The 23,577-nt window shown below is 42.5% G+C and overlaps 3 protein-coding genes across 3 annotated transcripts; 1 reads left to right on the top strand and 2 right to left on the bottom strand.

The window, feature by feature from the left end:
* Positions 1–533: 533 nt before the first annotated feature.
* Positions 534–9,557, bottom strand: ccne1 (cyclin E1). Its single transcript, XM_034572064.1, has 12 exons — positions 9,165–9,557; positions 8,579–8,629; positions 8,306–8,384; positions 7,995–8,057; positions 7,436–7,602; positions 6,492–6,627; positions 4,663–4,809; positions 4,379–4,474; positions 3,082–3,216; positions 2,701–2,812; positions 2,424–2,581; positions 534–1,634 (listed from the first exon to the last, which is right to left on the bottom strand). The coding sequence occupies exons 2-12, from the start codon at positions 8,590–8,592 to the stop codon at positions 1,449–1,451; spliced, it is 1,293 nt and encodes a 430-aa protein (XP_034427955.1). The 5' UTR covers positions 8,593–8,629; positions 9,165–9,557; the 3' UTR covers positions 534–1,448.
* Positions 9,558–9,724: 167 nt separating this feature from the next.
* On the top strand, positions 9,725–16,405 carry zgc:162297 (uncharacterized protein LOC555865 homolog). Its single transcript, XM_034572077.1, has 7 exons — positions 9,725–10,075; positions 10,511–10,593; positions 10,718–10,898; positions 11,184–11,334; positions 12,880–13,007; positions 15,983–16,249; positions 16,284–16,405. The coding sequence occupies exons 1-6, from the start codon at positions 10,003–10,005 to the stop codon at positions 16,171–16,173; spliced, it is 807 nt and encodes a 268-aa protein (XP_034427968.1). The 5' UTR covers positions 9,725–10,002; the 3' UTR covers positions 16,174–16,249; positions 16,284–16,405.
* Positions 16,406–16,846: 441 nt separating this feature from the next.
* si:ch211-260e23.9 (tumor protein p53-inducible nuclear protein 2) lies at positions 16,847–21,893 on the bottom strand. Its single transcript, XM_034572092.1, has 4 exons — positions 21,736–21,893; positions 20,429–20,572; positions 20,179–20,338; positions 16,847–17,601 (listed from the first exon to the last, which is right to left on the bottom strand). Exons 2-4 carry the CDS (start codon positions 20,550–20,552, stop codon positions 17,382–17,384), a joined length of 504 nt encoding a protein of 167 aa, XP_034427983.1. The 5' UTR covers positions 20,553–20,572; positions 21,736–21,893; the 3' UTR covers positions 16,847–17,381.
* Positions 21,894–23,577: the final 1,684 nt, after the last annotated feature.

Below are 23,577 nucleotides of genomic sequence, written 5' to 3' on the forward strand. Positions count from 1 at the left end.
CTTTTTTTCCCCCTCTGTCACCTTCATTATGATGGTTTGTGTACTTTTTTCCTTCACCCTTTAAGAATCCAGTGTATTTTGTGAATACATTCTTTACTCCTGACTGGTTGCTGTGTAGTAGTGTTGTACCACTTTCGGAATGTTGCTGCAGAACGTCTATGGTCGTTAAAACTCCAAACCAGCCACTGATGGATTTCACCACACTTTTCTCCGAACATTAAAAGTTTCAGATCATAGCTCCACTTGCACTTCCCTTCAGAGGACTGAACCCCTCAGCTGTCATTTAAATACATTCTGCATTCACAATGTGACCTGAGTGACAACTGATCGTCTAATTTTGCCTCTCACATCATCACTGTACAATGCATGTTGTTTTTGCATGTTCTCTTCCTTAGTGAGAACAGAATGTGACAGAGTCACACTGACACCTAGTGGAATAAAGTATGAGTGCATGTGTGATCAGGAGTCGGTACACGGAGGGTCACAATCACAGTAGTAAGAACAGTCTTCAGCAACAAATGGAAAATATGTAGCAGCATTTTATTTCAAAAGTCAAATAGACATCTTACATATTGGTGGAGGGAAAACAAACTGCAGGTTGGGTTAAAAAAAATAAGAGTTAAATACAATCAATAGTTTAGCTTCTGAAGCTTGGTGTTTTCACTTGTCCATTCATGTAGCCAAGCTACTGGTCCCCAAGTAAAATATGGCCATGTGTTGTCCAATAAAATGTCCAAAGAGAAAAAGAGTTGAACCAAAAATGAGCAACACCCTATTCATTACAAAAAAATTAAAAAACACACACACACACACACATACACTCTCTCCCCTGTTCCATCATGCAAAGCCCACTTTATAGCAGCACATAGAGCCAAACATGACCCTAGCAATAGTTTTTGGGCAAATGAAGCCACTAATGGAAAAATAAAACAATCACTATTAAAACACAGACACACACACACACGATCAAATACAGACTCCATTACACACAATTTGGCCTCTGCATAGAGAATAAAGATGACAACCATTAAAAGTAGGTGTGGCTGGAAATTGATGCAAGGATGAGGGTGCAATGCTATTAAAAAATAAGTTTCCTCTTGGGCCTTTCCATCCCTACTGGCCCTTTGTTTTGATCCAAAGTGGAGGGTTGAATAGGTGAGATTCCTATGGGGATAGGGGCATTTCAAAACCATTTGTTCACTGATTATCAGTGCCTGTTCCCCATACAGACACTCAAAAGCCTCCGGATCCAAGTAATCAGCATCGCTTTGAAATAACCATTTCCATCAGTGTTTCCTGAACAATAATCCATCCAATCGTACAGGTTCACTGGTACTGCAGAGGCGTCCACGCAGGCAACACACGGGAGTCGCGTCTTTCTTACAGCCATAATGTAAAAAATCTAATTGGGACTTGCTGTAGTCTCGTCATCTTCAGTCGTTGCGTCTCTACTTTGGGGAATGTCGCGGTGGAGATGCAGTATTCATCCTCGGTCGGATTTTCAGGACAGCGGGATCCACTCGGACCAGCTCGTCAGTCTTCTCACTGCTCAGGGGTGGAGTCAGGACACCTGAAGGGACTGAACAGCTGCTGTGACACTCCAAGTCCACATCCTGGTAAGAGTAGGCCTTGTCCTGTACACAGCAGAAATACACAGGGATTAACAGGAGGCGCGAGGGGCTTCTGTGCTTTCCTAAAATCTGAGTTTGAAGTTTCGCTCTAGGACTAGGGGATACATCAGTGCATTTCTGTACTTTCTAAATTGCAATTAAAAGTGATCAGGTTACAAGAGGTCATCGGCATGTATGTGACACCTCTCAAAATGACAATGACCTAAAGCAAAGAGCCAAGACAATGCTCAAGACAACTTGAGTGTCACAGACTTAAACCGTACAGAAGATCTGTGGAGAGACACTTCCCGTCCAATCTAATGGAGTTTAAGAGAATGTGATCAACTGTACATATCCAGGTGTGTACAGCTTGTAGAAATTTCACAGAGAAAAGAGTTAAGGTTCCGAAGGTTTTTGTAAATGAGGGATTAGAGTTGTTCATTTTTAATAAATAAGCAACAATTTCCAAAAACATGAATTCACTTTTCCATTAGTAGTTGTTATTTCCATTATTGACAGTAGACAGGTGGGCAAAAATATTAATATTAATCTAATAACTCACATGGCAATAAAATGTGTTACACGAGTGGGTCTAAATACTCTGAAGCCACTGTAGCTGGTCCTCAGTTCAAAAGGTTTCAGTTGTGATTTAAATGGCAGATTTTTTGCAAACATCATAAGTTTGTAGATTTCAAGGTATTTTCATGAGCTCCAGATTTCTCCAAGAGTTACTATTTTTCTCACTGCTTTTTGCACATATCAAAAGTTTAAATAAAATGTGTGCCCTCTTCTCATTACAATATTTTCACTTACCAGCCACGTGAGATACGAAACATGGGTCTGGATGTTGTGCATGTCATCTGCTGGGATTCCTGTGTAAGTCTTCATAGGCGACCCGCCGATCTCCCGCAGTGCCATGGCAAATGGAACCATCCACCTCACACACTCCTCCACCTCCACCCTCTTCAAAGCTGTACAGAAAGAAGGACGAGGTCAGGACAGCAAGAAACAAAACTGCATGCCAGAGCTTCAATAAAACTTAACTCAAGAAGAGTACATCTAAAATGAAGTGAGTTTGTTTTATTTTTACCTGAAACGTTCTCCACCAGCTCCAGAGAGGAGAAGTGAAACAGAGCTGACGCAGCAAGGAGGCCATTGGAAAACTCAAGGCAACGCACATCAAGCAAGCAAAGGTCCAACAACTAGAAAAACAAGAGAAGAGCTGAACTTCAACAATCGTAAATGTGTCTGCTTTTAGGTTTTAAAGATCCAATATTATTTCATGAAAAATTGAGGAAAAACACCCCATTTTGCAACATTAATGAAGGAGATAACTTTTAAGTAGATCTGCATCAAACTTTAGTGAGTTCTTCTTTGACCCATGCCCCATCCCTCCACCAAGCTTGCAACAAATCATTTCTGAAGTTTTTGCATTTTATCCTAGAAATAATAAACAGACATAGACACATACCTCTGCTATGTGTGCGAATGTGGCCTGGGGGTATTTGGGGATGAGCAGGTCGTCCGTCTCTTTCAGGTAAGCCACCTGCATGTACACATTGAGCCAGGAGATGGGAGTCTGTGGGCTCAAACTCCACTTCAGCTCCTGTGTTAGAAAAGAGGAAACAAGCCGACAACCGTCAACAATAGAAATACAAACAACTTCAACCTAAATTTAAATCAAGGTTTTCCAGGATTGTCAGAAAAGAATTAATACTTTTTTCTAAGATCATGTTCTAAAAGAAAAAGAGGGCTTTCCACTACAGGTAACTAAGGGCCAATACTTTCCAAAGTTTTAACAAACCAAATCAATTCTAGCAATACTAGACAAATGCAGTAAAGTTCATACTGTTGTATCCTGGATCTAGCATTTCTTATATTTTATGTAGTCTGTGGCAGCCCGTCATTGTCTTACTTGTCCTGCCAGTTTCATAATGAATCGACTTTTTCACTTTTCATAAAACAAAAGATCTTAGTGAGTTGTGCAGCGCTCTTTGCCCACGGTCACTCTCTCTCTGTCTCTCTCACAGAAACAGTCTCATCTTTCACGGCCTACATCCACATTACTATGTTTTCCTTTCAAACTGCACATAGACCTGGCTTCCACGCTGCTCTGAGAGGTTTTGGAGCTGCTAAAACTGAGAAGTTTGGAAATGCTGTTGGCCCCATTCTAGTTTAAAAAATGCAGGGCAGCATTTTAGTCTAGCCGGGCAGAAACTGAGATGTTTTGGAAATGACAAACACTCAAAACCACTTGCTGATCAGGTCTTTTTGTTCACGACGTAGCCTTGACTGATTACTCAGGCTCCTCACATGACCACCTTCCAGATGAAAATAACTGACATGAGCCTCAGCTAATAGTGTAGAACGCACCATTGATAATCAATTACAAGCTTTGCTGACCCTTTTGTCTTTGCTAACAGCTATTGTGCATTTATATTCTGCATTTTACAATGATTTTCATGAGCGGGAGACTAATTATTATTCGAGCAATCTGTGACAATTCTGCAACAAACAAGTAAATACTTCCTGTGCACACCAGGACACGCATACTGACTGTACTTGAGTGGTCATATGATACGTGTTTGAAAATGCCGTTTTAGTAGTAGTATGGATGTAGCCAGGGTCGGACTGGCCATCGCTACACCAGGAGAAATCCTAACATGTTACCAGTTGTCAAAACATCAATCCTCATTTCCTTGCCCCCAATATCCCAGCTACAAATTCTGTGGTAACACTTGAGTATGAGTAACATGCATGTTCTTTACCTTCATAACAATGATTTCCATACTGAGAATCTCATCTTCAGTGCAGGCCTCGTCTGTAACATAGGCAAACTGGTGGACCTTGGGAGGATACATTTCCTGGTTGAGGCAGAGATACAGGAGCATTAAACAACCGATCATACCAACGTGCATATTTTAGAATGTTGCTGGAAAAAAAGGGGCAACTAAGATAATGAAGGTAGAACAAGCTCACAACAAGACACACAGAAAAGGCTACTGGTTTCATTCATCCCACCTCACATCCCGTGCAGTCCCACAGTTCTCACCTCTACTTTGGCAGCGATGAAGAGACAGGTGATGCCGATGAGCTGCAGCGTTGATTTAAAGACGTTTCTCTGCGTGCCCATGAAGCGATCAAAGTAGTCCTGAGCCAGGTGGTATGTCTCCCTGTGCAGTTTGTACACCTCGCTCACCTGAAACATGCACCAAACAGAACGTTAATGCACTGATGAGGCCTCCTGGGACTTCAATACCGCGTCCACATTATGTTTGTTTATGTGAGTGATATTAAATGGCTCTAGGAAGTTCGATTTATCAGGAGGAGCTGGTCTCGTGGCAAAATGAGACCAATTCATGCTTCTGCGTGCCTCCACATAGACGTGTACCCTGCGCAGAGCCCTGTGCCGTACCCTGATGTGCACCTCCCCAAAAATGTAACGCATTTCCAGTAGACTCGCCACCATTTTTGAATTGAGTTGAAGGAACGAACATGGACAACATAGCGGTGATGTAATTGCAGTGCGACTCACATTCACCTACGCACAACTATGAATGCTCGGCCCGTGCGTAGGTGACGTGGGTACCTACGGCGTAGCTTTGACGCAGAAGCATGAACTGGGCTTTAGAAACATCATCAACACGCCCACTCACTCGCAGTAAATAGTCCTATGGTTTCTGCAGACTTTACACTACAGGGCAGAATCTCCAGAGGCTCTCACTCGGACATTTGCGTTCACACGGACACGTCCTCCGGAGTTCAGTGCATGTCTGAAAGCACTGCAGATATTGTCTTTTGTGATGCGGTTCCACATTACCTCCACGCAGCCCTTATCACCATAATTCATATGGGTTTACACTTTGATATGAAGAGGACCTCAAATCAAAAGGCTAACGCTGATAGGGTCTTTACTGAAAGTGATAAGGGCCAAATCAGACTGGGTGATCTCCTCCAGAGAGAGAAGAGCTCATAGGTCATTGCAGCTCATAATTCAACTTCAAAGCAACCATGTTCAAAGAACTGTTCCCACTGCCAACAAGACACTTTTCAGTATAACTGTTTGTGCCACAGGATGTTGACTGATGAGATGTTTTTTTTTTCATGGCAGACATTTTGTTTTTGGAAAAGCACAGGTGTAAGTACTGGTGTTAATTAGTGGGCCTCTTGAATTAATTAGAGCCGTTGTTAAAGTGACCAGGAACAGCTGTGTTTCTCATAAGGTCACATGACATCAAAATGTCTGCTGGGAGAGTTTACACTTAGATTCTCTCAACAAGAATATCAAAGCAGAATTTGACTTTGCTTGAAAGCAGTTAAGGTTTAGTGTTGCTGATGTTCTGCAGTGCAGTTTCCACTAGTGACAGTAACGTTAACCTGAGAACTATTGACTATCGACTGTAGTCATGAAACCGAAGCTGCTTTCAGACATGTGCTGAACTACAGATAATCTCCTGACATTATCCAGAGCTGTTGTATGTGAGAACGCAAATCTCCCAGTCAGTTGCTGCGGATATTCTCCCGAGTTTCTCCTGCCAGCCCCTAGTACGTCTCTGGGTAATGTCCGAGTGAGCTCATGTGAGAACACAGCAGATTATCCGGAGGATTCACTGAAAGCAGGTCATTGATGACGTTTCTAACACGCGACGGACGCAATACTGAGAAAAACAAAAAGAATACAAATAACTCAGGATGAAAAATGTCAACTTGGAAGCGAGATTCAAGAGCTTTTGGTGAATAGGGCCGACGCTGGTGTTAATGTGATCTCTGAAGCGGAACTTAAAAGTTACGTCCTGCCGGCTGCACCACCCATCGCCTGACTGCTACTGCTGTGTTCTTCATATGTGGAGGTTAAATTGGTCACTGAGACGTGCTACTGACCTCCATGAGCCAGTCCAGGAGAATAGCTCTCATCTTTGGCTGCAGATGAGGATGCTTCTCCATCACGTGGACGTCCCTGGTGTAGGTCTTATCCTTCTCCAACATGTTGTTCCACACCACATCCTTACTGGCCCAGCTGGTGAACAAAACCACTCGTGTTTAAAGTAAGGTTTTCCATTGACAGAAACATGAACCAGAACAACAAAACACTAGTGAACACTTTTCAGTCAAGTCCCTACAAGGCTGTAATTCATCCCTAGTTGCATAGGTAGTGTTAAACAGTCAAACAAAATAAATAATTCGTCGACAAGTAAAGTGAAAGGAGATGGGTGACAACTTAAAGAAAAAACAATATGTAGTATCTCAATAAGGTGCTGTTCCAATACAAGTATAGGAAACAACTTTAGCGCTCTGCATTTTGACTTTCTCAACAACAATGACTTTAAACTTGGCTGGTTTGTTGAGGAACCATGGAATTGTGGTGTCCACAATAAAGTTTGGATATATTAACACGACAAGCGCATGCCAATTGTATGTGAATGCTCATGCGACTGTCGGGGTCATGTGATAGGAGCCTGACTAATAAGCGAAGGCTACGTTATGACAGATAAAGACCCAATCAGCAAGCAATTGAGAGTGTTTGTCATGATTTCCAATCATCTCCCTTCATGTCCACCTAGCCTGAAACGCAGCCCCACAGTGTTCAAACTAAAACAGGGCCAGCAGTGTTTCCAGACTTCTGTTTTAGCGGCTCTAAACTCCAGAGTAGTGAGGACGCAGGCGTATCTGTATCAGACTTGATTCATTTTCAATGGAAACGTAGTAATGTGGAGGTAGCCTTAGTAATGAAGATTATTTCTGATATGCAGCTAAAATGGTTATTAGATTATTTTAAAGACTGATTTAAAACTAAAACCTTTGTGTGGATGTAGCTTTAGACTCACCATAGTTCAGGGAGTGGGGCACAATGCACGGGGGTTGCAAATATGTTGTTAAAGATGTAGTGGGGGAAGCCTGCGTTTATAAGAGTAACAGGTCGGTCCTCTTCCTGATCCGGTGTTGGGATCAATCTGTGTGGACTCTTGTAACCAGCACCTGGACTCCAGGTCAGCTGCACAGGACAGAGAGGGGGATAAGGGATGAGAAGGAAAAAGGGAGGATGAGACCACAGTAAACAAACATGTGGTAAGGACGGCTCTCCAATAGGCTGACTGCAAACATTAAGTAAGTTAAGTGTATTTAGTATGGCACCGTTCATAGTACAAAGTGCTTTACAGAAGTATTACCAAGAGAGGAGACTACAGACACACTACTTAAGAGAATAACACAATTAACTATAGATGAATCTATATGAGGAGCTTACATATAAAACACAGCAGTGGTGCATTAGATACAATACAAATCAAGTGGTGGGGATGGGTAAGTGGGCCACATATACATTAACAGAACTGAGGCGTGGGGTGAGGTACACGCTTTACAACCAGGCGTGGAAACCAAGCCTACCTCACAGTCCCGCTGCTTCTTCCTCGTCATCTCTGCTACCTCCTCATCCAGATCCTGTATATACTGAGAATCAGAACAAAGTTAATAAGCACCAATGAAAAGCACAAGAAAATGCAATTCTACTCATAGACAAAAGAAAGCCAGCTGCATCAGTCAGTAAGCCTTGAGTGACACAGGGGACAGTGATGTATGTAAGTGACGTCAGTCTCAGATATTCATTCAGGCCTACATTTGCAGGCCAGCTCCAGAAAATGTGGTGTAGACCAGAAACAGGCCAGTGACAGGTCCACAAGCCCAGCACAGCTACTTACTATAGCCACATCTGCCTTCCTCTTCCTCGGTCGGACGGTGTTTTCCTTGGGAGCAACAGACTCTGCTTCTGTGTCTTCCCTGTAACACCAAGACACGCGCACAGTCACTTCCACGAGCTCAGACACACATGCTAACAGGCTCATAATAATCAGCTCCCACAGCAACAAGCTAACTAGCCGAGTGGCTAAAGCTGCATCCACTCAACTTTTCTCTCGCTCACTTTGAATGACGCGCCTGACGAGAGCCGCGCTCTAAATAAGAGAGGGACTCACCGTTTTCCTCGCATTCTACTCGGAGGGGTCGGCGTCAGCTTCAGAGTCAACCTGTGGAGGAGTGGAGATTTTAAAACTTTTTATTCTCTGGGGGTTCAAATAAAGCACACCGCTCCACTCCCAACCCCCACTCCCTGCTCCCTCCCGCTGACAAAGCCCAGCTCAGCCTGGCGCGGGGAAATGGAAACAGTACGTGGTGCTAAAAGTGGCCAGAAGTGCCCCAAACAGCGAGGGACACCCAGCACAGTCCCACGGAACACACAGCAGACACCACACTGTCCACCCGGCCCGGTTGTTTTGTGTATTTTTCATGGGAAGGTGGTAGATTCGCCCCTGCTAACTTTGAACAGCTGGCTCGGCACATAATGGCCGAAAGGACCCCGGGCACAGCTGAGACGCCAGTTTCCTCAACTCCCCATTAGAACACAAACACACCCGGAGGAACCACGGAGGAGGTGAAACAGTGGGAGCTCCTGTACTAACTTGGAATCCACTGTTCGACTCCAGCGCGTTTGCTGGAGCTTTAGCTGCAGCCGAAACTAGCTAAACCGAACTAACTCGATAAAGCGTCGCTTCGGCCACTCACCTCAGGATTGAGCCCTTGAAGTTCACTCGTGTCTGGAGGGAAACACAGGTGCAAGTGGACTCGGTGCTGGTTCTCCTGCGACTCACCCTGGCAGCAGCTCTTTGTGTGTGAGTGTGTCTCAGGCCGGGCTGGTTCCTCTGAGCTGGCGCCTTGTAGGGAGGAGTAGCTCGGACTTGGCGCTAAACCTCCAGCCTGAGCGCCTCTTTACGGGTCAACTCCAGCTCCCCAATCCGCAGCTCTCACACCTGCAGCGGACACTTTGAGACTATATGTCGAGCATCCTCCATGTGAGGCGTACCACGGCAGCAAAATCAAGTTTGTATTTTAGCAGACAAACAGGAGGCGTGTGGTGACAGCTGCAGGGGGCGGGGCTTGCAAAGCGGAAGTGCCCGGGCACCGCGTGGCTAGTCTGTCAGATGTAAACAAAAGCGCGGTTCTGTGGATTCGACCTGAAATAACACAGCACAGGGCCGAGGAGCGAGAAGTAGCCACAGCTTGTTGTGATGTGCAGTCACAACAGGTTTCTCAGCCGCTGCCACTCTCCGATATTCAGCCAAACGTGAACTATGCTAACCTGCGGATGTTTCTGCCGGGGACGCCCCATCCACTGCGCGGGTTTTATACGAGCCCTCACATCCTACTTTGTAAAAACAAGTTTTGTTTTGGATCTAGATGCCTGGTTAATGGTGGATGCTTGTTTTCTGCACCAACGCTTTGGGTCGATTTTGACGACGGTAACATATTTGACCTTTGGTCAATCACGTGATCTCCATGTTTAAAACGCACACACAAAAATGATTTGCTCTCTGCTCCCTGATTGCTTCACTGAAACGACAAGATGAAGTTTTTGGATCTTTTTGGACGATTAAAGTCTGTGGTTATTGGAATGATCCATGTCAAAGCATTACCAGGTAAGATCACAATCACCTGTGTTCACATGCAATGTTTTCAGTGGTGGAGGAAATAGTAGAAGGGAAATAATAATACCACTGTAAAAAAAATGTTCCATTACAAATGTCCAGCACTGAAAATGAAAAAGGGCGCAAGTATTACTAGCAAAATATACTAAAGTGTAAAAAGTACATGGCCTCATGAGAATGTTATCCTGTATATATTATATATTACGGCATTAAATTATCTTCGGCCATGCATTAATATATAAGAAACATTCTTATGTCACAGGAGGTTTTGGTCTCTGAATTGTGGAGGAGTAAAAGTGGAAAGTGGAATGAAATGACAGTATAAGTACTTCAAATATACTTACTTAGATTGTAGTGCTGTAAATCTAGGCGCTATCATTTTTGATGGATTCTACTGTATGTAAACAAGTTTCTCATTTTCCTCAGGCACCCCCCTGGGGTGTATGAAAATGTCACAGATCGTTGAGGAGGCGTGCAGGGAGGCATCAATCTACCGTGATGCAGGGATTGTAAGTTATCTCACATTGTGTGAATTCCTTATGAATCCTAACTTTCACCTGGCCAACCGGTAATCATTTTTTACCAATCTTAACTGTGACCTGGTAAACCATTTGTTGTAACCTCTTCTCCCAGGATGGTCTGATCATCGAGAACATGCACGACATCCCTTACTCATTCTCTGTGGGCCCTGAGGTGTGTGCCTGTATGACAGCCGTGTGCAGTGCTGTGAGAAGCGTCTGTCCGATCCTGCCGCTCGGAGTCCAAATACTGTCTTCTGCTAACCAGCAGGCAATGGCCGTAGCTCTGGCTTCAGGTTCATACTCTACACCAGCTAACTTATTCTTACGAGGCTGAAATCCTCTGCAGTTTAAGCTTGTAGAACGAAGATCTTCAGTCATGTGTTATCACTGCCAATGTTTAAATAGACAAACAAACATCACAGCAGCTGATATCACTGTGTGGTCACCCATTCTTATTAATGATGTATTGTTCTTCCTGAACAAAGATCAGATACTTGTATGTCAGATATCACCTGTACTTGATGCAGTGGCTACCAGTTGGTAAACTACATCATTCTAATGTTTGTGTATGATCACAGGTATGGATTTCATCAGGGCGGAGGGTTTTGTCTTTTCTCACGTGGCTGATGAGGGCCTCTTGAATGCTTGTGCCGGAGAGTTACTGAGGTATCGCAAACAGGTCGGAGCTGAGCATGTGCAAATCTTCACTGACATCAAAAAGAAGCACAGGTGAGGTCATCGCCTGCACTGTTTGATTAGAAAGTTCAAAGCAGAAAACCCACTGATAGACAGCAAATAACTGAAAACATATTTTACACATATAACTGTAGCTGTTGATGTAGGACTGCTTTTATTCTGACGATCCTGACAAAATTACCAATGGCAGGACTTACCAGTGACCCAGTCCCTTTCTGCCACTAAATGAAGATCCATACCAATATTTTTGGCGTGTCTAGAAATAGAACATTAGTCAGGGAGATTTAAGGTCTTTTTAAGTTCATCAGGAGCTTTAGTTTGGCTGCCATAATTTATTTTATCAAACTGCTGCAGGGGAAACGTTGGACTTAAGTCAACGGTTAGAATGAAAAACCCTTCAGTTGTATTATCACACACATATGTAAGAATAAAACCTGTTCACCAAATTGCTTATAGTTCGAGAATGCTGCCAAATGAAAGAGATTTCCAGGTACAGCCTGATAGACAAATAGTTTAGTGTGTTCCTAAGCAGGGGATCTTTAATGTTTTCTTCCCACTCTGTCTCGCTCCCTTCCTCTACCATCTGTCTCTCTATGTTCTCCTGGTGTAGTTTTGGATTTACATTACTCTGTTTGCAGTTTTCAGGGATGCAACTAATAATAAAGGTAGCATTAGTTTTGTTAGCAGCTATTTTCCATGTGTCTTCATTGTCGACACTTGTCGTAAATTCCCCCCATTCTATGTTATTCTTTATTTGAAGTACAGCTTAATTTTATTCCTGCGACAGTTGGATTTTATTTTATTTTTCATCTCAGCCAGCCTTTATTTTACTTGGTTTATTTGTCTGTATATTTTATGATTAAATATGATTCTTAACTTATTAATGACCAATAAAAATATGAAGAATTTCACACATAAAATGTTCTCAGTAAAAATAAAAGACAGAGGCTTGTGGAGGAAACACATTATTTATTAAAAAAGTAAGGATTTTGTGTAAAATGATGAACAATGCAGCTCATGTACTATCGACTTAATCAAAGTTAAAGAGAGTTGCTTAATAAATGTCTTTTTCTTCACCTTTAGTGAAAGAGTGAGTTTTCTAGAGTGTTAATACATATTTTGTTAGTAGCCTGACCAGTATTGGTTGGTCAATAATATCGGTAGATATGAGCCTCTCACAGACATTTTGCGTTTATGTTTAACAATTTGAAAACTTTTGTTTTAAAGAATTAACAATGCAGAAGAGATGTGCAATTATGTTTACATTTGACCTTAAACATAATAATATTAGTTTCCTTAATTCAAGTTCTAATATAAAGTTGTATTTGTGTGTGTTTTTAAAATATTTATTGTAAAGTTTATGGTTAAACTATAAAATATCAAGCCTCAATTACATTTCTGTGTCATGAGGGTTTCATATCAACATCCTATAATCATTGTTCTATATTTTTATATTTAATGTAGGCTATACATGTGTTTGATAAACCTAAGTCAAGGACAAGTGCTCCAAAAGATCTTGTTCTTACAAAGTACCTCCACTTTAATTTAGGCTCAGTCATTGTATGTGTTGTTCCCCAGCTCCCATGCCCTGACGTCAGACGTGAGCATTGAGGAGACGGCCCGTGCTGCAGAGTTCTTCCTCTCTGATGGACTCGTCATCACAGGAGCGGCCACTGGTACAGAGGCTGACCCTTGTGAGCTCAAAGGTACTTCCACAAAAACTCCACACTTCCACAACCAGGAGAATCATGTTTATCAAGCCAGCCTTGAGCTTTCAAATCACTGTTTGACACTTTGGTATACTTTTGGACAGTAACAAATGGCTATAACTGATGTTTCACCATTGATTCTATTGAGTTAGCTGTGATCTATTTAATCAATCATCTTTAGTTTATAAAATGTTTTTTTTTAAATCCCCTAAGTGAAGAAGCACACCCAGTCACTGCCCAGTCTGTCCAGCAGAGGGCACAATCACCTGCAGTTATTGTTATTATCCTATGAGAGTTCCTGACCGCAGTGTTCAGTGTCCACTGTTGGTTATAGGACAGGACACAGGTCGGCAGGCACCCAATATGGCACCCATGTGAAGCCGAGCTGCTCTGTGGCTCAATTTAGGAATGCTCTCACCTTGTCTCTCTCTCTCTCTCTCTCTCTCTCTTTCTCTCTCTCACACACACACACACAGACAGACCCACATTGTTGTACTGCTATCTTTGTGAGGACACTCTTGGTCAGTTTTAGGGTTAGGGTTAGCCTAACCCTAAAACTGAGGGTTAGGCATTTAGTAAGGGTTAGCCAACCCTAACCCCCTAACCATAACCTAAACCTAATTCTAACCCCAAAACCAAGTCTTAACCCTCAAACCCCCAAAAATGTCCTCACTCTGTAGGGTCTATGCTCAAAATGGTCCTCACAAAGTATAAGTATACACACACACACACACACACACACACACACACACACACTATATTCAGTGTCGATGGATATAAAGTAATATGAAGCCTGAGATGTCTGACCTCCTCTGTGAGGTTAAAGAGTTGTTCCATCAGGCAGGAAAGGAGCCTCAGCACCAGGTAGTTGCTGACTTGGTGGTGGAGGTGAAGGTGATGGTGGTCGTCAGCCTCCTGGTGAACACTGAGCAGTGTACACTCAGTCCACTACTTGTAGAATTAAAGAAAATGGCTCATTTCCACGAGATTGTGCTCAACAGTTGCCATCATTATTCTAGTTTACACACATGCAGAAGCACACACAGTATGAATACTGTTCATGAGAGTACCACTGAATCACGCGTCATTGGTTCCAGCATTAATCCAGCATTAGACTGGATCTAAGTTAAGTCAAGTGGAGGAAAGTCACAAAGCAAAGATTTTCTTGTGCTGAGTACTTTCATGTTGTGCTACTTTATAAACCTCCACCACACTTCAAGTGGTTCACTGTGATTTAGTCAAATTCCGTGGCTGCACTCATGAACCTGTTTTTACTTACACACACCCATTTCACACTGTACAGTGTCACAGCAGGAAGTGAACAGGTGCACAGTAAAACAGCTGAATGCCATGACGCTGCTCCAGTTTCAGGGTCCTGGTGTTGTGCACGCTGACTCACTGTCATGGCCTCATGGAACACTTGTATACAACCCAGCCAATGTTATGTACACCTGTGCTTTTTTTTTACTATGAATAGTTAAAGTGTCTTCCATGAAAAAGAACAATGAAAAAAGATGTTGTGTTCTATGATGTGTAGCTTGACAGATATCGGTCATAGCAACCAACCCACAGAGATTTATTACCTGTTTAGTCTGTTGCCCTGGTTTGGCCCCTTATAGCTCATTGTTTGTTCCACAAGTTTCCACTGTTTTAGTATAAAAGCTCAGATTAACCATTGTTTATCAGCCCCAAGCAGACAAAGTTAGTCAGTAACTGGTGAACATAGAGGACCAGTAAACCGTTCAGGAGCCACATATTTAACTCAGGAGACCAAAACAAAATTAAAAGAAGAGGACATATTGTATTATTAATGAACAAACACATGAAATTATGCTAATGCCATATCAAGTCAATGAGTAAAAAGGCAACCTTTTGTTAATATGTTCACTGTATGAACATTATCAGGTGACAGGTCACAGTTGTGTTTAGTTGTTTTTGTTGCCCAGTGGACAAAAGCTGCTTCTTTAATAAAACAAAGACATACTTAAGAATCCCCTTAATGTGAAATACCTGTTAAAGCTAGAAGCTATGAAACTGTTCTAATGTGTGTGGTTAGTGATAACCTGGTGTCACATTTGGTTCAGTTTAAACAGGCAGCTGTTTTAAGTGAGCTTATTTTAGAATAGAATAGAACCTGGTATATTCCTCAGTGGTTGGTGGATATGAAAGCAGAGTTAAAAGGATCACAAGTCAATATCTACATATCTACTTAACTTGTAAATAAGGAGCTGTTTCCAAACAAATTTGTCACATCAATCAGACAAGGGACATACTATGTCAGCTTGCTGTAAGCCAAAAATTCTTTAAATTCAAATTCTTTACATAATTTACCTGGTACTACCAAAGTAAAATTAAGCATTTTTACTTTTAATGGAGTATTTTTCCATGGTAGCGGTCCACCATAATTCAAATTCTTCACTGGATTAATCTGTGGGCTGTGATAAAAGACCCCCTGGTCTGTATCTGCCAGGGTCAGTTGGTCTGAAATCTGGACAGTGTCCCTCACATAGCTAGGGCTGTTATTTTAAGAAGCTTCCAACCACCATATGCAACACAGTAAACACTTGGAGCTTAACAGGCACACAGGCTTGGTTTCGCAAATGAGAGCATACAAACACACACACACACACGTGCACTGTATGGAGGTTGGACTCTGCTGTGTGCAAAGATCACTGGGCGTATCACAGTCTCTCTTGGTTAAGCCCCCTCTCACCAGTACCACAGACACAGTGGGGACAGGTGCAGAGTGCTACACTACACTGACATGAGCTTAGATGCCGTTTACACATTTGGTTGTAACGCTGTACTGTCTACATTTTGTATGATTCGATTTCAAATGCATCCATGTACATGAGCTGGTGAGAGATGGGTATTTTATAAAGCTTTTGTATGACTAAAAAAACTTGATGTTGCTGAAATGATTATTTTTAATGATTTAAAAAAACTGGTTTGCTGTTTCTTTGCTTTTGCAGAGGTTTCCCAGTCTGTGAGAATCCCAGTGCTGATTGGTTCTGGAGTGACCTATGACAACATGGAGTGCTATCTTGATGCAAATGGAATGATCATCGGTTCTCATTTCAAGGAGGGTGGCCACTGGGCCAATGCAGTCCATCCAGAGCAGGTGAAAAGGTTCATGGGAAAGATTCGTCACCTTCGAAAATGACAGGTCCTATTAATAATGCTCAATTGTACCGTCAAGTCTTAAAAAGGTTTCACTTGACCTAAAAAAAGACCTCAGTTACTAAAGGTCGTAAATGTAATAATCAACGTAGCGTAAATCTTGACTGCTGTAGAAAGTAACATTAGTTATGAAGCTCAGTGATTCATAAAGCACAAGGGTCAATCTTCTGCATCCAGGTCACATCAATTAATTCATTATATCATTAGGATATGTTGTTTAATGCAGCTGGAATATACTGACAAGAATGCCATATAAATGTCAATAAATGACTGTTTTAAATGTTATTCTTTGTATTTTTAAAAAGGACTTGAACAATCAATGATTGAGTTTGTCGTTTTTACTGCCATATTAAACAGAAACCAGCTTAAGAAAACAAGATTTATTTGACTTTTTTTTTTACAGTTTTATAAATACACACAAAATAGAAAAGCATAATATTCAACTGTATTTACAAATGTGAGTCAAAAATAAACAATTTGCGTGGATTGGAAAAAGTGGGTACCAGCTGAAAAATACAAAACGGTACACTTAATACAAAACTTAAACTGTGGTTTTGAAATTACCCCCTAATAAGAATCAATTTAAAACAAATAACATTCATTTTAGGGAATTCAGAGATAATAATTTCACATGATATGAATACTGTACAGGTGCACATGGTATGAAATATAGCTTTTAATATACTTCTTTTAATCACAAGAACGTCTAAAGCTAAGGCACATAATATAATACACAGAGTACAACCATGGAGTAACCAGTCAGAGTCTGGCAGCACCCAACTGCATCATACGTCAGAGCAAAGAATTTTACAGGATAGAATTGTTCTTTTTAGAACAGTGTCACACACTGTAACAGTAAAAACATGTCACACACCACAACAATCCAAACAAGTCACACAACTCAAATCACCGAAAATGTACATATGCTTATATTTTAAAAGTAACTGCACACGTTACTAATGTTTTCCAATGTGAGCGACTGACTGTCGTTCATGATATCAGGAGATTGAGGTTCATTGTTCTCAGCTTTTTCAGAAGTGAGGGCTGCCAACGTTAAAGTCAAAATTAAAAACTGTTACAGTGTTGCAGTGAAACCAGAGTATTTCAGAGTCGAGGCACCATGCTGCTCACTGGGCCGTGGTGGAGGCAACCTGAGACACACCCTCTCACAAGCAGTTTCCTTACTGCTTGTTAGTAGTTGCAGAGGCGCTGGCAGGGCTGCTTGAAGTGGCCGTAGCGTGGGGAGAATCGCAGCTTGGCTAAATTCTGCCTATGGAGGGAGCTGCGGCTCAGCTTCTTCCGCTCAGCCTGAGTCCTGGCCCTCTGGACAGCCAGCAGCTGGATGTTGCAGGGCAGAGGGATTCCCCAGGCAGCCAAAAGCCAAGAAATGTGCTGCCTCACTGCCACTGACCTGGACAGACACATGAACGGATGTTAGAGTATGTGTTGATACTATATAAGGTGAATAAACACCTGAGAAATTACTGTCAACCAGCCCTGTGTGAATGTTCTAAATCCTCTGTCCTTCTCAAAACTAATATAAGATTTAGACCAAAAATATGACATTTTGTCAAGATTTTGAATGATCCCTTTTTGTCAGGACATCAGATTTGGGTTAAATCTTGAGGTTATAGTGTTTATCAGCATTACAATGCAGCAGTTATCAATAAAAAACTCTTTAGTCTATCCATTAAATATAGTTAAATATGAGGCAACCCAGTTTGCTTATGCCTTATGATTTGTGGTTTATTTGCCAAACATTTCTTGACATGGTGCAGCGATTCTAGCATAAAACACACAAAAAGCTAAACGTATCTGTGGCATTCGGCCTTGCCACAGGGCTCTCCCACACACAGCCAGAGACGGAAGTGTTGCTCTTAAACATCTTTATTAACAAATACACATAAATCTCTAACTACCAACATAAAGTAGACTGGCTTTGCAGCCCAGTCCTCCACTCAGTGTCTGGGAGTCTCTGGAGCCTCAGTCTCTCTGAGTTCCTTCCTCAGTTCCTGAGGCAGCGCCGACGCTGCCTTTTAAGCATGAGGACCAATCAGCTAACAGCTCTCACCTGCGCTGATTGATCCTCTATAGCAGGTGAGGGTGCTCTCCCAGCCCCCTCACCTCCACAGTATCTCTTTTGCAGTTGGTTTTTCTTGTCATGTTAGCAGCTTTCTCCTGCTTGCAGTCTTTGTGCTAGCAACCATCCTCTAGCTATAGCTACATACAGTATGTAACCTCCCAGACAGAGTGGTATCGATCCTCTCACAACTCTCTGTAAGAATACCAGTGAGCATATCTCCTGATGTGCCAAACTAGTCCTTCCTGCCGACATGGACCACATAACAGTAATGAACTCGCGTGTCGACAGATCAGTTTCAGTGACAGCTGAGCCACCAGGTGAAAAGAGTATCAGTTCTGGCACAGATCATCAAAGAGACAAATAAGAACAAAAGGAATGTGAGTGATCTGTGCCTCATCAATGGCTCCATAAGCTAAGCACTACAAAAAATTAAGAAACACCTTGTATGATAGGGAACCTGATCTTAAATATAAACAAGGGGAACAAAGCTTCGAATGGCATTTTGAGGTATAACTTAAGAATTTCAGGTGACCTTGGCAAGCCAGGTCATCGTGCTGTGAGACTGCACAGATGTTAAGTTCAGGGAAGCTGGAATCAAGATCTGTACTTTGGTAACGTGGCCAGCGACTTCAGTAGGGCAGTGGCAACAGGATGCCAAGACACTGGCTGTGAGACACCGTCTCTGACAAAAATCAGACAGATGGAGGCGGAGGGGAGGCAAACCCGAGCAGTCCAAATGAGAAAGCAACGCAAGTGGACATCCTGGAAAGGTGTCAGAGAGGGAAAGAATTTGTGGGCTGACATTTTGGCGATGGAGCCCAGCAGGATAAAGTTCATCCTCCGTAGCATCTATGACCTTCTTCCAATTCTAACAAACCTTGTCCTGAGGGGACTAAAACGAGACCCAAGCTGCACATTGTTTGGACAACTAGTCACTCTGAAACACATATTGTGTGAGAAAGCACTCACAAAGCAAAGGTACAGATGGAGGCGCCACAAGGTCCTGGCAGTAAAATCATCACAACTGGAAGATGAGGCCAAGAAGTTGAACACTCATCCATAAGCAGAGAGAGAGAGTCTGGCGCCCACGATAGGGGCTTGGAGCAGCAACAGACTAGGAGCAGACCTCAGAAGATGCCGCATCTCCCCTAGGAGATTTACTGATCTGGTCCAAAAGCACAAGGAACATCACCATGATGGAGCTGGTGGTCAAAATGGAAGTGAGGATAAAGTAATCCTTCCATCCAAAGCTGTGAAAATGCCAGGCACTGGTGAAAGAATGGACTTACAACAGATGGAAGGTTAAGGATCTACCTGTGGAGGTCAGAGCAAGAGCATTTCCAGGCCAGTCACTGTGGAGAACACAGGGCTGCCCCCCAAAGCCCCAGAGACAACCCACATGTTATCAGTCGAATCAGTGCATCAAACTATGTAGGAAAACAGCACGGAAGGCTGTAAACTTGAGTCTTGTCTCAACTGAGCCAGTTATGCCAAAATAACACATTGGCCCGGCAAAATGGGGGTCGTTCTCCGAGGTGAACCCGAGAGTAACCAGGCAAAGATGAGACACAACATCCCTACTCTAGCTTCCAGCTGTTTCTCTATGAGCAGCTGTAGCCATGAAGGAAGAGAGAAAACATAGAACTAGCTTTCTAGACCTAAAATCTGAGGATAATGACCCCAGATATCTAAGGGGAATATCTGGGGTCATACTTTAATTATACTTTACTTTTAATTGACATTCTGAATGCAGGTCTTTTACCTGTATTCAAGTATTTTTACATTGTGTTCCTGCTATTTAGGCTTAAATAAAAGGAGCAGAATAGTTCCTCTTCCATTGTGTGTGTGTGTGTGTGTGTGTGTGTGTGTGTGTGTGTGTGCTTGAGTGTCTGAATGGAAAGTAACCTGGGAGTGTCCTCTTCATCTTCGTCAGAGCCTTGCTCCTCCTCTTCCTCCTCCTCCTCCCCACTCATCCTGGGTCTCATCTGGTAGACAGACATGCTCGGGTGCTCGATCAGCAGGTTCTCGAGTGGATCCGCCTCAGGGACTGACAGCGACCCGCTCTCTGTGTGAGGGACATCCCAGTTCAAACAGATCAATTTTCATCCGGCTGTAAGCTGTGCCCTCACTGACCCACGAATGTTAGAAGTCTCACCTGGGAGATTAACAAAGACCCATCCTCCCTCCTCAAACTCCATCAGCTCGTCAAAGCCATCGTCTGCTGCCTCAAAGTCCTCGCCTGTGTTCCAAAGCAGATGAGAAAGAATCTTTCCGATCATCTTGATGCCTCGGCTTCGCTCTGTAAATGACCAAACACAAGCAGGTAAATCACAACTATGCAGCAAAGTCACTGTGAATAAGTTTTGGAAGTTTTGTGGACTCAAACACTTCACCCACCCCTCGATCGGCACAGTGGTGAGTAGATAATGAATGGATTTTCATTTCTGGGAGAACTATCCCTTTAACTTCCTCTCAGCTTGTGTCTTTAACAGTGCAAACAGCTCCCCTTGAGGCTGTCTCAGGAAACACCCCAAAGACATGTCTTGACACCTGCTCTATATCAACAAGTGCTTCCATTACGCCTGCTTAGAAACCTGAGCTGCCTGAGTTGTTAGATATATCTGCATAAAGGGGGGGGGGGGGGTGCAAGTAATGTAATGTAAAACATAAACATCATGATGCAAGAGGCTGGAATGACACTGATTTAAGCAGCATTATACAATCTGTTATCTGTCGTCCATGTAAACATTAACATAACTTTAATTTGTGACCGCAGCTGACTGACATGTATTTCAACACTGGGTTCCCCATAACTTGTATTCCAGCATTATGTGAAATGTGGTGTAAATCTACAGTGTTTGTTGATAGTCCTTGGTCCACGTTCCCAGGATAATCTTGGATAGTCTCTTAATATGACTGATACATACTGTTGTGTGCAGGACTTACACTGAGAGGTCAACCTGACCAAACAAGTGAGAGAAGTCACAGTAGTCGATATAAAATAAGGTTTAATGTAGGTAAATGTTAATATGCACAACAAATCTTTATTTTTCCTCAGCTGTTTTACAGTATCGTTGTATATACAACACTATCTATTATGGCCACAACATATCAAGTATTATTAGTACATTTCCGCTGCTGTTGTTTACCAGATCTACATGTGAGACAGTTCTTCCTCTGTCTGCTTATCAGTGTATGTGTGGAGTCTCCCTGTCTGTGAGCAACGACACACTGCTGGACACTGCCCCCCCCCCCCCCCCCCTGTCTGTCCACAGATCAGCTGACTGTGCGCACACACCAGTGTCTTGAAATCACAACAGGAGACTTTGCTGCTGCAGTAAGACGAGTGTACATGACAGCCCAGAGTATATTCAGTGAGAATAACCGAGGCTGCGGAGTGACACGACTGGAGAGAGAGAACAAAGACAGACTGAAATAAAGACCACTTCTTGTCGCACTCACCTGCTGGAGCAGGAGTTCCTCTGTGTTCGGGTGTGGCCGCGGGTTGTTCGGAGACTCTCCGGCTCTGCTGCAGCTCTTCACACTTTGTTTTGACCTCGAACTTGTTTGTGTCGGAGAGTCCTCCCTGCGTCCTGTGACGTCAGCACCGAGCCCCGCCCAACGGGGCTGCGTCACACCAGGCGTCAGCCAATCACACGCACCGAGCTGTGACGCATATGGACAAATATGTGACCGCGACGGATCACTTTATATAATATAACTTTATATATTATGACTTTATTTACTATCACTTTATACAATATCACTTTATTTAATCATACGTGTGTGAACATGGCTGAATATTGTCAGAAACTGTCATCGAGCTTATAAACAAAACCTATTTTTATCAAATCTATTTCCTGTCGTGGACTAATGTTTTCCACGCCTCTGTTCAGTGACATATAAGTCTATAACATGTATATGTTAATGTATGTGACACGTCAAATGTCTCAGTCAATCAGGAAGTGTAAAAACTATTTAGCTTTTTGAATATGTTGTGTTTTTGTGCTTTTCCTTCAGCGTATACATGCGCAGTACACGCACCTGGCGCTAGGAGGCGCAAAGCAAAGCGGTGGAGGACTATCAGATATTTGAACTATGTCTGAGGATAATAATGTTGTTGTTTATTATAAGATTATTCATAAAGGCAGCATAAGACCATAAATACCCCGAGTTGTAGGCTATAAACTGTTATAATAATGAGTTCAGCACTACTGTAAAAATGTTCCAAATCACAAACAAAACAGTTAAATGTGATTATTTATTTATTTGGTAACGCAGTTCCTCTAATGTGAATGTGTGAATGTCGTCATAGCCACTGACTCAAGTCATGGAATAATGATCATGGATCTTACAGGTACTGAAGCTGCCTTCATGACCATGGCCACGGGGTGTCGCTGTGGGGCGTGAGCCTGTCAGATCAGAGAGTTTGGATTTATGCTGCCTTGTTCTCAAAAACCATCCTAGAATTGTATAATATTTAAATCTAAAACCTAAAATAAATAAATAATTAACATGAATATCAACCTATATCTTTCCCTATATCTGAAATTAACAACAAAAACAGTCAAAACTATAGACTGTATATAAAACTTTAAAACCTTTTTTTTTACAATTTCACTTTACATTCGCTAAAGGTGGAATAAAAAATGTAACCTTAAGAGAGCCTTTGCGGAATGTCCCCTACAGTTTCACAAAATCACCTTCAGAGAACATTCCTAGAATGTCCTGTAATGTTCTCTATAGAAGTGACCTTAGGAGAACCTTTACCTGACGGTTATCTGTCTGCTGGGTTGAATCAGTACACTTATGATCGTTGGCAAACATGCAGCTTGTATTCAGGGGCAGACTGGGACAATAATTCAGGCCGGGAATTCGACTCGTTTCCAGGCCACACTTCAAGCAAAGGACCAGACCTCTAATTTTGAGGTGAGGTGGTGAACCGTCATTGTGAAGTGAAATTAGCCTGTGGAAACAGGTCGTTTCTCAATGAGAGTCTGTTCTTTTGTTGCTTGAATTAAGTTTTTCTTCATTATAAAGTTTATTCACACAGTGGTAACGAGAAATCAAAATAGTTTTGTGTGACTTCTTTAAAATGAAACATTTATTTAGAAAAATATCACTATGCATCAAGAACATTAAAGTCTAACAATTGGAAAACACACAAGACATTGTCTTTGTGCTCCACAGGCTCATGGGTCAGGTGCCTCGGAGGAGACTCAGCAGTGCTCACCTAGAGAGGAGGAAGAGGAGGAAGAGGAAGAGGAAGACACACCTCCCATTCCAGGCTCAGGAAGCAAGTTG

Source organism: Hippoglossus hippoglossus, chromosome 3 (genome assembly GCF_009819705.1).
Source record: "Hippoglossus hippoglossus isolate fHipHip1 chromosome 3, fHipHip1.pri, whole genome shotgun sequence".
NCBI lineage: Eukaryota > Metazoa > Chordata > Actinopteri > Pleuronectiformes > Pleuronectidae > Hippoglossus > Hippoglossus hippoglossus.

What these genes read in the sequence shown, in the direction of transcription:
- zgc:162297 (XM_034572077.1), top strand. Translation starts at nt 10,003, where the DNA reads ATGAAGTTTTTGGATCTTTTTGGACGATTAAAGTCTGTGGTTATTGGA. An exon ending in GGCCGTAGCTCTGGCTTCAG is followed by an intron (nt 10,899 to 11,183) that starts GTTCATACTCTA and finishes GTATGATCACAG; the next exon opens with GTATGGATTTCATCAGGGCG. An exon ending in TGACCCTTGTGAGCTCAAAG is followed by an intron (nt 13,008 to 15,982) that starts GTACTTCCACAA and finishes TTGCTTTTGCAG; the next exon opens with AGGTTTCCCAGTCTGTGAGA.
- si:ch211-260e23.9 (XM_034572092.1), bottom strand. Translation starts at nt 20,552, where the DNA reads ATGATCGGAAAGATTCTTTCTCATCTGCTTTGGAACACAGGCGAGGAC. An exon ending in GGTCTTTGTTAATCTCCCAG is followed by an intron (nt 20,339 to 20,428) that starts GTGAGACTTCTA and finishes TCCCTCACACAG; the next exon opens with AGAGCGGGTCGCTGTCAGTC. An exon ending in GATGAAGAGGACACTCCCAG is followed by an intron (nt 17,602 to 20,178) that starts GTTACTTTCCAT and finishes GTGTCTGTCCAG; the next exon opens with GTCAGTGGCAGTGAGGCAGC.
- ccne1 (XM_034572064.1), bottom strand. An exon ending in TCATCGCTGCCAAAGTAGAG is followed by an intron (nt 4,475 to 4,662) that starts GTGAGAACTGTG and finishes TGCCTCAACCAG; the next exon opens with GAAATGTATCCTCCCAAGGT. An exon ending in TTTCGTATCTCACGTGGCTG is followed by an intron (nt 1,635 to 2,423) that starts GTAAGTGAAAAT and finishes TGCTGTGTACAG; the next exon opens with GACAAGGCCTACTCTTACCA.